The sequence below is a fragment of the Ciconia boyciana genome, chromosome 27 (genome assembly GCF_034638445.1).
Source record: "Ciconia boyciana chromosome 27, ASM3463844v1, whole genome shotgun sequence".
Classification (NCBI taxonomy): domain Eukaryota; kingdom Metazoa; phylum Chordata; class Aves; order Ciconiiformes; family Ciconiidae; genus Ciconia; species Ciconia boyciana.
This window is the reverse complement of record NC_132960.1, coordinates 193,479-206,148: the sequence shown is the minus strand read 5'-3', so window position 1 is coordinate 206,148 and position 12,670 is coordinate 193,479. Positions and strand designations below refer to the sequence as shown.

The following is a 12,670-nucleotide window of genomic DNA, read 5'->3' as shown; positions in this document are numbered from 1 at the left end:
CCGGCAGCCCCTTGGCCCCGCCCCGCCCCGGCAGCGCTCGCGCGGCGTCGGCGGGACCGGGGCGGGGCGGGGCCAGGCAGGGACCGGGGCCGGGACCGGGGCCGGGGCCGGGACCCAGACCCAGCCGGGACCCGCCTGCAGCGCGGATCGCGATGTGGCCGCTCCGCCTGGGCAGGGTGAGTCTCGGCGCTGGGAAGGGGGGTCCCGGCGCCCGGGGGGTGCCGGTGCCCGGGGAGTGCCGGTGCCCGCAGGGGGCCCCGGTACCCGGGGGGCGTCCCGGTGCCCGCAGGGGGCCCGGTGCTCGCAGGGTGTCCCGGTCCCTGGGGTGTTCCGTGCTCGCAGGGAGTCCCGGTGCCCGGGGGGGCTCCGGGTACCCTCGGGAGGGCCCGGTGCCCGGGGGATCGCTCCCTGCGTACCCGCTTCTCCCGGCCCCCCGCCCGCCCCAGCGCCCCTTCTCAGCCGGGGGGCGCAGCTCCTGCCCGGCGGGTTTCGGGGCAGCGGCGCCCGGTCCTGGCCCCCCCGCCCCGGCTGGGCACCGGCACCCCCGGCCCGGCCCTCGCCCCCGCGGACTTTGCATCCGTCCCAAAGTCCCCGGGCCGGGCCGGGGCAGCCGCCACCGCCGCCGGCCTTGGCCCCTGCCCGGGGACTGCTGCCCCGCGGGTGATGCAATGGGGCGGCGGCGGTTACATCACCCGGGACCGGGCACCGGCACTGGGCACCGCCGGCAGGGCGAAGAGGGCGGGCACAGTTCCCCTTCCGTGCCCCCAGGCTGAGGGGAGCAGTGGGGGCCCCCGCGTTGTGCACGGTCCCCCCGCAGCACCCCCCAGTGCAGCACCGTACACAACGGGGGGGCCCACGGGGCGGCTGAGGGCCTGGCCGTGCTGCCCGAGCGTGCACACGCGTGTGCAGCTCTGCTGCCCACGTGCTCTGCACCCGCGGAGTGTTTGGCTGCCATTCCTGTTGCTTCGGCACCGGCTCTCAGTGGAGGCGAGATGCTCCTGCCCCAGCCATGGGCCTGGGAGACCTCGTGGGGGGTCCCCATGTGCCTCGTGGGGACCTTGGGGCTCCTCACGTGCCCACCCAGGGGGGTGGCACCGGTGGCTGGAGGCAGAACACTGGGGTCTTGCTCCTGGTGCTGTCACCTGCTGTTCCAGGGGTGCTTCGGGGGTAAGGGGCCTGGCACCTGCCTGTGCGGGGTCGCAGCCTGTCTGCCCCACCTCTCCTGTGTAGGCCCTGCAGCGATGTGCTGGCCAGGTGGCCACTGGCAGCCAGCGGGCGCAGTACGGCACTGCTGCGGCAGCTGCCACCGGGCATGTGCCCAGCTGGACAGGGCAGGAGAGTCTGGCCGAGAGCGATCCCGAGATGTGGACCCTGGTGCAGAAGGAGAAGGATCGGCAGTGCCGGGGGCTGGAGCTCATCGCCTCTGAGGTGGGGTACGGGGTGCTTGGGGCAGGGGATGGTGATGGTCCTGGGGGGACCCCTGCTCAGGTGGGAGCTCTGCTGCCCTATCTCTGACCCCCCTTTTCCCTCAGAATTTCTGCAGCCGGGCAGCACTGGAAGCCCTGGGCTCCTGCCTCAACAACAAGTACTCGGAGGGGTACCCTGGCAAGAGGTAAAGAGGGGGAGCAGGTTCTGGGGGGCGGGAGGGCACCAGTGGCATCAAGGGTCCTCCCACAGCCGGTACTCGGCTGCAGGAAAGTTTAAGGGGAGCCCCGGGGCAGGAGTGCGTGCTTCCGAGGGGAGGCTCTCCTCTCCACTGAGGTCTCCTGTGGGGCAGGGTGGGATGCTGTGGGGCTGGCGTGGGGAAGGCCCCCCGTAACCACCTCCCTTCTCCTCCAGGTACTATGGGGGAGCTGAGGTGGTGGACCAGATCGAGCTGCTGTGCGAGCAGCGGGCTCTGGAGGCGTTCGACCTGGATCCTGCCCGCTGGGGCGTCAATGTTCAGCCCTACTCGGGGTCTCCAGCCAACTTCGCAGCCTACACAGCCCTGCTGCAGCCACACGACCGCCTGATGGGGCTGGACCTGCCCGATGGGGGCCAGTACGTAGCGGGGTGGGGCAGCCTGGAGCCTGCTGCCTCCTGGGGGGGCCCCGCCTGATCCTGTGCCTCTGCCTTTCCCTGCAGCCTCACACATGGGTACATGTCGGACGTCAAGAGAATCTCAGCAACATCCATCTTCTTCGAGTCAATGCCCTACAAACTTGACGTGAGCTGAGGGCAGCAGGTTCCTGGGGGAAGGGGGGATCTGCTGGCCGAGCTGTTGATCCCGGCGGTGCCCCTGCAGTGCCCGAGCTGCTCTGCCGTCCCCTGCCCTACCCTCCCCACGTCCCAGCCGCATCCTGGTGCCATGGGGTGCTTGGGAGCTGCCTGTGGTTCAGCCAAATGTGCTGTGCTCAGAGCTGGGGGCAGGGAGGTGCATGTGCCTTGGCAAACTGTCTGTCCGTCCCTTGCAGCCAGCCACAGGGCTGATTGACTACGACCAGCTGGAGGTGACGGCGCGGCTCTTCCGTCCTCGTCTCATCATTGCTGGCACCAGCGCATACGCCCGCCTCATTGACTATGCTCGCATGAAGAAGGTATGGGGCTCCTGTCCCAGGTGACAGGAGCTCTCGCACCTGCGGTGGCTCGAGGGCAGTTGCACCCCACTCGTGGCCACAGGGACAGGGACAGCCCGTGACTCCCCGCGTCCCCAGGTGTGCGAGGAGGTGAAGGCGTACCTGCTGGCGGACATGGCGCACATCAGCGGGCTGGTGGCAGCCAAGGCCATCCCTTCACCCTTCGAGCACGCAGACCTGGTCACCAGCACCACGCACAAGACCCTGCGCGGTGCCAGGTGAGGCTGCCTCTGGCCACCCCCTCCCCGGGGAGGATGCCCGCCCTTGGCAGGGGAGCACGAAGCAGAGGTTGCGTTTTGTGCTCTGGCTGGGGCTTGACCCACAGGAGGGTGGTAGTGGTGTCAGCACTGCCCCATGGCGCAGGGGGGTCAAGCCCCTGCGATGGAGCGACAGCAGGCAGGTGGGAGGAGCAGTGCCCATTCTCTGTCACCATCAGGTCAGGACTGATCTTCTACCGCAAGGGCGTGCGCTCAGTGGATAAGAAGACAGGGAAGGAGATGCTTTATGACCTGGAGGACAGGGTCAACTTTGCTGTCTTCCCGTCCCTGCAAGGGGGGCCCCACAACCATGCCATCGCTGCTGTGGCCGTGGCCCTCAAACAGGTCTGTGCCAGGGCGGTGGGCTTGGGGCTGGGGATGACCCAGGCCCCACACTGACGTGGTCTCCCCCCCGCCAGGCCAGCTCGCCAGCTTTCCACCAGTACTGCCAGCAGGTGCTGAAGAACGCCAAAGCCATGGCGCAGGCCCTGCTCCAGCGCGGGTACACCCTGGTGTCAGGTAATGCCTCCTTCCCCGTGCTTTTGGGGACAAGGCAGCGGTAGGTTGCAAGTGTCACCGCTTGGTCTCGGTGCTGCTAGGCAGCAGTGGGGAGCGTGGGCGGGTTGGGGGGCAGAGGAGGGGGTGCAAGGCAGAACAGGGCTTGGGAGGCGGCATGGGGGCAGTGCTGCAGAGCAGGGAAAGGGCTGGGATTTGGCAGCGAGGAGAGGGGGTGGCTGAGGGTGCTCGGGGCTGGCCGTCACTCCTCACCCCTTTCCCCTGCTCCCCAGGTGGCACCGACAACCACCTGGTGCTGGTGGACCTGCGGCCCAAGGGCATCGACGGCGCACGGGCTGAGCGGGTGCTGGAGCTCGTCTCCATCACTGCCAACAAGAACACGTGCCCAGGGGACAAGAGCGCGCTCACGCCAGGGGGGCTGCGCCTGGGTGAGGGACAGGCCCTGCCTGGGGGGGTCTTCTGCTTCCATGTAGCCCCTTCCCTGGAGGGGGGACCCCAGGCTTTCACCCCAGGGCATCCCCCCTCTGTTTCATCCCTCTCTGAGGACTCCCCATGGGAATCTGGAGCCCGTTTCTCAGAGAGGGGCATGGGACCCAATGGGGGCTGGGACTTGGGGAGCCCCTTGGTGGGATTGCCTTCTGCGGATGGGGCCCCTGAGCAGCTCCCGGCCCTGATGGGCTCCGTCCCCCAGGTGCCCCCGCACTGACCTCCCGCCACTTCCGTGAGGAGGATTTCCAGAAAGTTGTAGCTTTCATCGATGAGGGCATTGCGCTGGCCCTGGATGTCAAGAGCAAAACCAGTGAGTGAGCAGGGGCCCCTGCTTCCCCCCTTCCTGGGTGCCAGTTGGTACCTCTTCGTCTGGGGTGCAGGGACTGCACCCCGAGCTGGTGCCAGCCTCCCTCCTTGCCTGGGCAGGGAAGGGACTGCTGTAATTAATGTCCCCCCTCTGCCCCCAGGCAAACTCCAAGAGTTCAAGACCTTCTTGCTGCAGGATGCGGAGACGCAGCGTCGCTTGGATGACCTGCGCCAGCGTGTGGAGACCTTTGCTCGTGCCTTCCCCATGCCTGGCTTCAGTGACCGCTGAGCGGGGGCTCTCACCCCTCCTGCCGGGCCGGGACTACCTGGGGCAAGGGGAGGCTTAAAACCACCCTCTGCATTCCCTGCTCCCCTTCGTCCCCCACCAGCACCTTTGGGATCGGGCGCTCCCTCCCTGGGCTGTGGAGTGGCCCACCCCCACCCTGCTCTCAGTCTTAGGGTACAGGGACACCTCCCCCCCCCCCCCCCCCAGACCCTGATGGGGGGAGGGACCAGTCCTTGCTCCAGCCTTGTCCCCTCTGTCCAAGAAAGTCTTGCACTTTTCTACGGGGGGAGGGGGTTGCTAATAAAGTGGGGGCAGAGCCTGCCTACGTGGAGGTGTGTGGGTGCTGAGCTGGGGAGGGAGAGGTTGGTGACAAGGTGTTGTGGGGGACAGTGTCCCCGGGGCCCCTCAGCACGGTGCCAGGGTGCTGTGGGTGGATGTAGGGCCCGGACCCTGGGTCCCACTGTGCCTCAGTGTCCCCACCCCTTCTCCTCCACTCTCGTGCTTCACCCAGTGGGCTCCGAGGGTGGGGGGGAGGTGGGGGGGTTACACTGAGCGCCGCAGTGAGACGAGTACAGTTGGGGGTGGTGGCCCAGGCTGCCCTCCCTGCTGCTGTGGGTTGCAGAGCTGCCAGTGAGACCCCTTGGCCCCCTTGCTCCCTACAGCAGTGCCTGGCTGGAGGTAGCCCAGCCCCTGACAGGCCAGGCAGCTGCCTGCTCCCCAGCACGTCCCACTCTCCTGGGCCATCTCTTCTGTATTTACTGGCCATGAGTTCCCACACACAGCCTTAGCCAAACCAAACAGCGCCAGGCAGGGCTCCTTTGCGTCTGGCAAAGGCCAGGACCCTGCCCCATGGCATGTAGCCGGGGGGGGCAGGGGCTGCCCACGTGTGCAGGGCACGCGCATGCATCCGCATGTGTGTGTGTGACCCCCCTCCACCCCACGCAGCTCTCTTCCTCTCTGGAGGGGCTGGGTTGGGACCGGGATGGTCCCTGGGCAGCCCCCGGGGCCCTGGAGCGTGGGAGAGCAGAAACGCGGCACCCAGGGGCCGTGAACCACAGCTTCCAGTGGGATGCAAGCCTCCACCCCTGCCTTTATGGCGGGGCGTTGAATGTCTCTTATGTTTATAGGCCTGGGAAACAGTATACATAATCCATTTTGCTGTGTGTTCCCCCCCCCCTCCCCCCCCCATTAATTTATTACTGTCCTACGAGTTTAATGCAGGCAAGACGTGATGGCGAGCAGCGTGCCAGGCAGGGTGAGCGGGCACAGGGGCACTGGCGACAGCGGTCACATCGCTCCCGCAGTGATGTAGTTTATTGCGGGGGGTGCAGCCCCATGGTTTGGGGTTGCTGAGGAAGCAGTCAGGCCTGCGTGTGCGGTGACCTGTCATGGAGCCATGGACAGGCAAGAGCCGGGAGGGCTGGTGGGGGCCGCGGCGGTGCTGCCAGGGGGTGGGTGTGCTGTCCCCTGCTCCAGTGTGGCAGTGCATCCCCAGGGCAGCTCAGAAGCTGGGACGGTCCTTCTTGAGGCTCTTGTAGTCAGTGGAAACTGCCAGAAACTGGAGAAGGGAGGGACGTGAGAGGGGGTCGTGTCCGCTGTGGCTGTCACTGCAGCCTGGCCTTGGCTGCGGAGTGGGGGGACAGTGCTCCCCTCCCCATATCTGAGCACAAGGATCTGGAGGGCTCATGCACCTCTGCCCCAGGGCTGATGCCGCCTCTTCCCCTTCCCCAAGGAAAATGCGATGTCTTGCCCTAACAGTGGCCATTCCCCCACCCCAGATTGCCAGGCCCCCAGTTCACCCAGTGCTCACTTTATACTGGTCCGTAGGGCTCAGCTTATTCCAGGGTTCAGGATTATTTTTTCGATCCCAGCTGCAAGGGGTGATGGGGCCATCAGCACCTGTAAAGAGGGTGGGGGAGACAAGCCCCCCTCCCAGTCCCACAGCCCCCTCCCCCCATTTTACCCCCAGCCTCAGCTCTCTGCAGAAATAAACCCAGATGCCATCGTAACCACACTCCCCAGTTCTGCTGTGGTTGGCAGGTTGGGGGGCTCTGACTGGGTCCCTCCAGTCCCCTGGGGTGAGGAGCTGGGGTGGGGTCCGGGGGGGCTCCCTGCAGGACTGCTCCCTGCAGGGCTGCTCCCAGAGCACCCCTGCCCAGGCTTGTGCCACAGCCATGGACTGACTCACCCAAATCGCAGCCTGGCTGCCGCCCCGGCGCAGGGCTGGCCCGCAAGCTGCTGCACTGGCTGTACGTGCAGGGGTGCACGTCCACCTGCCCCCCCCCGCTCCCACAGCCAGCACCTCTGCAGGCACTGCCCTGCTGCACCCCTGCCTGGGGGGAGCCTGCCTTCTGGCCTTGGCTGCTCTGCCCCCCCCTCCACTTTCCCAAAAGCCTCCCCACCCTGGCATGAGCCCCCAGCCTTCACTCCCTGTTTGGCGGGGAGCAAGCGGGGAAGCTGCTGCCTGCCCTGTTGTGCATGCCTGCCAGGAGCAAGCAGGGACACAGCAGCTGCGTGCAGCACTCGTGAGTGTGCAAGGCTTGTGAGTGTGCAAGCCAACTGCACAAGGTGGCCGGCGTTGGTCAGATTAAGCCTTCCCAAAGAGGACAAGTCCTGTCCTGTCCCAGGAGGGGTTGTAGAAGGCCAGAGAAGCCGTGGGATGCGTCCCTGGAGAGAGCAGCTCATATCTCCCCCTCTCCCGTCCCCCTGCAATCCGCTGGTGTTGGCCAAGAGCAGAATTTTCCATCTGGGAAGATGTGCGCACGTGTGTGTGTGCATGCATGTTGGGAGATGGAGTGCAGGGCTGTGCTGCAAATGCAGACCCCTGGAGCTGTTTAATAGCATTAATGTGCTGTGGGGGTGCTGCTGTTGTTTTATCCCCCCCCTCACACACACATATGCACATCCCTGCGCTTCCACCATCAAAGACAAGGTGCCTGGATCTGCTAATTGCTGAGCTAAGTACCCTGGGCAGCTGGCATCAAATTAAATCAATGAGCGTTTTACTGGGAGCAAACAAATATTAGATAGGCATTAGACAGCGTGGGGCTGCAGGGACCATGGGCCACTGAGCTACAAGGGGGAAAAAAAAAACAACCAGCCTCGTGTGCCACAGCATGCCTGTCTCTCCTGTGCCAATCCATCCACCCTCTATTCCTCATCAATCCGTCCTCACACCTTGTCTCCCTCTCCCTTCTCTCCCTCTCCATTCATCCTTGCACACTGTTTTTATGCCTGTCCATCCCTCCCTCTCTCTCCCCATTCCTTCTCCAACCATCCATCCCACCAATTTCCCATTCCTCTCTCAATCCATCCCTCCCCACACTGTCTTTCCTCCTCTCCATCAGTCACATACTGCTTTTATCTGCCTCGTCATCCACCCATCCATCCCGCTCCCTCTAATGTCCCTGTAACCTCTCTGCGTCTCTCTCCTGCCCGCCCCCCGTGTCACAGCAGCTGGTGCAGTGCCCAGAGCAGCAGGTTGAAGGGGCCCATGACCCCCCCCCAAGCAAGGAGAGGGCAGATGGTTGCTCCAGCTTTCCTCACCCCCTCCAGGCACCTCTGCACCCGTGTTCGGCTATCCCCCTGCCGCATACCGCTCACCATGAAGGTGTCAGAGTGCGTCCAGGCACCTTGTGCAACCCAGCGCCCGCCCGCCACGCCCGGGCATCAGCCCCCTCAGCTCCAGGGGCGCAGGGTGAGTGCCCAAGGGATGCCCAGGGGCACCCCAACCCGTACCTGACGTCCGGGCTGTACAAGGCCAGCCTCAGCAAGTACAGGACAGCACTGCCCAGGCCAACACTGATGAAGCCAATGAGGGGAATGAGCTGCAGAGAGAGAGAGAGAGAAAAATGAAAAATACCCCAATAAAATGAATATTTATCAGGCCGACTGGAGAGTGAAAGGGAGAGCTGACACACTGGGAGATTTACAGGGGAAATATGGCAGAGCAATCCTGTAGCTGGGCTGCGGTACACAGTGTAGCTGTCAGCTTGAGTGACTGAATTAAAAGAGGGAGAGAAAAATCGGCTCATGTTGGAGAGGAATTGGATTTGGAATGAGAAATCACTTCCCCTCCGCCTGCTGCTGCCCGGCGCCGGTGCTGGCTGGCGCGGCTGCGGGTGAGGGCCCAGGGGCCCCGTTCCCGGCCTGCACGGTGCCCCCGGCCAGGGGCTGAGCCTTGGCTAACGATTCCTTCCCAAGGGACTTTGTCCCTGCCCAGCGCAGGGCTGCAGCCTGGGCAGGGTTTGGCCCCAAGCCACATTGTCCCCCTTGGGCAGGCTCTCCATCCCCCCGCAGCTGCCCCCCCCAGGCCCTGCACCCCTTCCGCACCATCTCCCGCACCATCACGAGATGAGGAGGGTTCAGTTCGTCTTCCCTGGCACCTACAGCAGGGATGGACTGGGACGTCCTGGGGCCAGGTGTCACGCCAGTGGCCGAGCAGCTGGGTCCAGAGCAGGTCTCGGGGACGCGGTGACAGCGCAGCGTGGGAGGCACTCAGCAACCCCCTGGGAGCTGCCCCGGCCCTGCAGCGGGCAGCATCCCTGCAAGCAGGAGGTCCCTTCGCCCCCCTCCGTGCACACAGGGGCTTTCATCACTCCTTTGCAGGGTGACCAGCTCCATCTTCTTGCCTCCACTCCCCCTCTGCTCGCGCTGCCAATCCCTCAGTGCCCGGGGGGACGTGGCCTCAATTGGAGCCAAGGCAAGGCTGCTTTGACCTCCCCCAAATTGCCATGGCCCCCACGCCAGGGAAGACGGTCTGAGCGTAATGAACCTCCCGCCAACCCATGCCCCTGGGAAGGCAAACATGGCCAGTGCCTCACAGTGCCCATTAGTGTGGACTGGGGAGCGGGGGCCGGCGCCACCGCGAGAGCCATGCGTGCCGTGCAGTTCTCATTGCCAGCACCTGAGCACCTGGGTTATATTTGCAGTTCTGCTTGGCAGCTTGAGCTCTTAGCAAGTGTCTCTGAACCCCCACCCGCCCACCCACAGCACAGTGACTCAGTTTCCCCACTTGGATGAGATTGGGGGGATGACTCTAAAACATGAAGACAAGGGGCTGTCCAAACCCCTCTGTTCTCTGCCAAGCACCTCAATGACCTGCACGGGGAGGGGGTCTTTTGGTGAAGACACCCGGGCAGTCAGATGTGTCCCACTCCCCAAGCGCTCCCTGCCCAGCCTTCGGTCCCTAGCTGGATGCCCCCATCCTCTCCCAGTGCCCCCAGCATGGCCCAGCTCCTGCTCGGCAGCGCCCATACCCAAACCAAGCAGCACTCCGCACTTGCGCCAGCTGATCAAGTGCCTGGCAGATGCCAGCACCAATTCGAGAGGTTAGAGGCATCAGCAGATAATGATCTTTTGCGCCGTGTGCGGCTGGGTGCCAAGAGAATCTGGCAGTAGCCGCTACCCAACCGCGCCGGCTAATCAAGACGAACTCCACAGCGCCGGGAATTGCGGTGTCTGTTGGAGGAGATTCGGGGCGATGGGTTCGTCTCACCATCTGCTGCTGACACCTTCTGGGTAATTAATGCCTGGGAAGAATTAAGGGTAGGGGGAGCTGGGGGAACTGCTAATGTAGCAGGCAAGGGGCTCTGGAGCTGCAGGCGCAGGCAGTGGGGCCTGATCCCCCCCAAGACATGCACAAAAATAAACAAGATGTATTGAGAGCTTGACCTTAAGCGTACGGAGAGTTAAAATGCTGCTTGTGTGCATGCAGCGTTTGCTCTTTAACCGCAATTGTGGGGACCTGTTGGGAGCGAGGCAGGAGCCACCCTGCTCCCTGGGACCCCGTCTCTGCCAGCAGCAGAGCCGAGCCCCTGGACAGGCACAGCCAGTCACCGCCACAGGCCGGCTGCAGCCCCTGCCACCACCCAGCAATTCCAAATGACCCGGCAGCGAGCCGGCACCAGCTCTGCCGGAGTGGGGATCTGGCCCCTGTAACCGCTCCAGCTACAAAAATAGCAGGAAGGAGAAAACAAACGCGTGAAGGTGCTGGGTGAGGCGGTGGCCCCCATGCCTGGACAGGGTGGGATGAGCGCCTCATGCCAGGGTATGGACGAGCATCCCTTCCTGCGGCAGGACCATGCGTTGAGGTGAGTGGACGGTGGGACGCAGTGTCGGGCTCTGCCCAGTGCCAGAAAGGCACCCGCTGAGCCATGCAGTCCCTGGACCGCCATGCTGGGCACGTTCTTGTCCTGCCAAAGCTCTTGCGCTTCACCACCACCGTGCTCCACTGGCACGGCTGGGACATTAATCGCTGCCAGGCAGGTGGGAAGCTGGGTGTGCTGTGGTGGCAGAGCCTATTACCAGGTGAAAGTGCTGATTTACCTGCCCAGCACGAGCTGCAGCTGATCACATGTAATGGATGACATGTCAAAAATTGCCCCAGCAACCTCTGCCAGCAATAATCCTGCTTAATGGCACTGGGCACATGCCAGGCACTTCACATACAGGCACGCAAGACCCGTGCGCCCTTTACATGTACCGTTTGGGGGCCCCCAAGGGTCCCCCAAGTCACACACAGTCCTCTGGCAGCTGGGGAAACCGTGGCAGGCATGAACAGAAAAGCCCCAAATCCCCCTGTTGTGCACACAGAAGCACACAGCAGTGCCGCAAAGATAGCGCAGGAGCCTTGGCCCGTGCTGTCCATCCGTCCGCTCTCACTGAGGGCAGGAAAAGCACCCAGGCGTCCTGGCTGCCTGTGCCCTCGGTGCCGGCAGTGCACGGGCACCCACCTTTCCCTGGAAGAGCCCAGCCCTAGGGTGCCTCCTGCTCCAGCCCTGGACTCCCCTCCCCTGCCGGAGCCTGCTGGCAAGCCAGGCGTCTGGATGCTTAGCCATGGCTCATCATCCTTTCCAGCCTGGCTGCTCTACCCTCACCAAACCCAACTGCCAACAGCTTACGTGACTTTCAGCCCGGCGCTTGCATCTCGTTAACCCTCCCCAGGCCACCAGCCCCTGCCAGGTCCCCAGGGAGGGCACTGGGCAGTGGGGACTGGCGAGGGGGGGGCTGGGGACCCTCTGACAAGGGCCAGGTCCCTGCTGCCAGAGGGGATCCAGCCCAGCCGCAAAATAGGCCCGTCCTGGCAGGGCGGGGACACTCGCCCAGCTGCTGCTGTCTTGGAGGGTCTATAGCTTATGAGGGTTTAAGCATCTTTGTACACAAAACCCTCAGCTTGAAATTTTGACAGCAGGGGACAGGGAAGATCTGAGCTGAAAGGGTGAGAGTTGGCACTTCAAACCTGGGGCTGTCGGGGTGAGTGGGGAGGGGGCTTGACTTCCACTCCCACCCTCCCCAAAGATGCCCCCAGCGCAGGGTGTAGCAGGGGGGACAACATGGAGCAGCACCCTTCACCCAAGCAGCTGCCAGCAGGCGTACTCGTCAGGGTAAGTAAGCTTGCGTGTGTCTAAGAGTTGACGTGCCTGAAGCCCAGCGCAGCTCAGCAGAGGAGCCCTGGCCCCTTGGCAGCGCTGGACAGAGGGAGTGGGTCAGGCAGCGCTGGGTGGTCTCACCTCTCCTCAGTAAAGGAGGGCTGGGGACCGCTGGGACTGCCCAGCTTACCTGGAGGATGCTGCGGGAGCCAGGAGGAGAGTGTGAAGGGGAAGCTGACAAGCAGGGACAGCCTGGGAAGGCACAGGGAGGGCAGAGGAGCTGGACCGGGAGGCTGAGAAGGGGTTTGGGGAGTGGGAGGAAGAGGGGGCTGGCGAAGGGCGCAAAAGGCAGAGGAGGGCAGAAGGAACGAGCGGGTGGGAAGGAGGGAGAAGGGTGCGGGGAAGCACAGGGTCCCCAAGGCACGTGGTGAGAGAAGGGCAAGGACGAGTCTGGAGGGACGGGGGCTGCGGAGGGGTCCCTGGGAGGAGGAGAGGGGCAGAGGATGCAGAGGGATGGGGAAGAACAGGGGGTCCCTGGAGGGAGAGGGTGGGGTGACTCACTCCGGGGTGCCGCTTGACATGCCGGAAGAACATGCCTCTGAGGAGGGGGCCCTTCATGGTGAGGGTGTGGGGAAGGTCCAGCTGTGATGGCAGGTTCCCGAGTGCCGTCCGAGGACGGAGGGTGGGCAGGAGACGCGAGGGAGGCGTCTGCGGCAGGGCTGGGAGGGACGGGGCGGGATGGGATGGGGATCCCTGCCCAGGCACACTGCAGTCTGGAAGGGGAGAGTGAGGCTGAGGATCATGTCCTGAGTCCTGGCTACACTCTGCCCC

General features: G+C 64.3%; 2 protein-coding genes across 2 annotated transcripts; one reads left to right on the top strand and one right to left on the bottom strand.

Moving 5' to 3' along the window:
• The first annotated feature begins 11 nt into the window (after positions 1-11).
• Positions 12-4,790, top strand: SHMT2 (serine hydroxymethyltransferase 2). The gene is made up of 12 exons (XM_072847320.1): positions 12-176; positions 1,231-1,428; positions 1,533-1,612; positions 1,840-2,040; positions 2,125-2,206; positions 2,454-2,576; positions 2,694-2,833; positions 3,052-3,217; positions 3,292-3,391; positions 3,661-3,816; positions 4,080-4,187; positions 4,345-4,790. Exons 1-12 carry the CDS (start codon positions 153-155, stop codon positions 4,470-4,472), a joined length of 1,506 nt encoding a protein of 501 aa, XP_072703421.1. The 5' UTR covers positions 12-152; the 3' UTR covers positions 4,473-4,790.
• A 1,007-nt stretch (positions 4,791-5,797) lies between these two features.
• NDUFA4L2 (NDUFA4 mitochondrial complex associated like 2) lies at positions 5,798-12,457 on the bottom strand. Its single transcript, XM_072847323.1, has 5 exons — positions 12,401-12,457; positions 8,208-8,296; positions 7,476-7,541; positions 6,280-6,340; positions 5,798-6,027 (listed from the first exon to the last, which is right to left on the bottom strand). Exons 1-5 carry the CDS (start codon positions 12,455-12,457, stop codon positions 5,971-5,973), a joined length of 330 nt encoding a protein of 109 aa, XP_072703424.1. The 3' UTR covers positions 5,798-5,970.
• Positions 12,458-12,670: the final 213 nt, after the last annotated feature.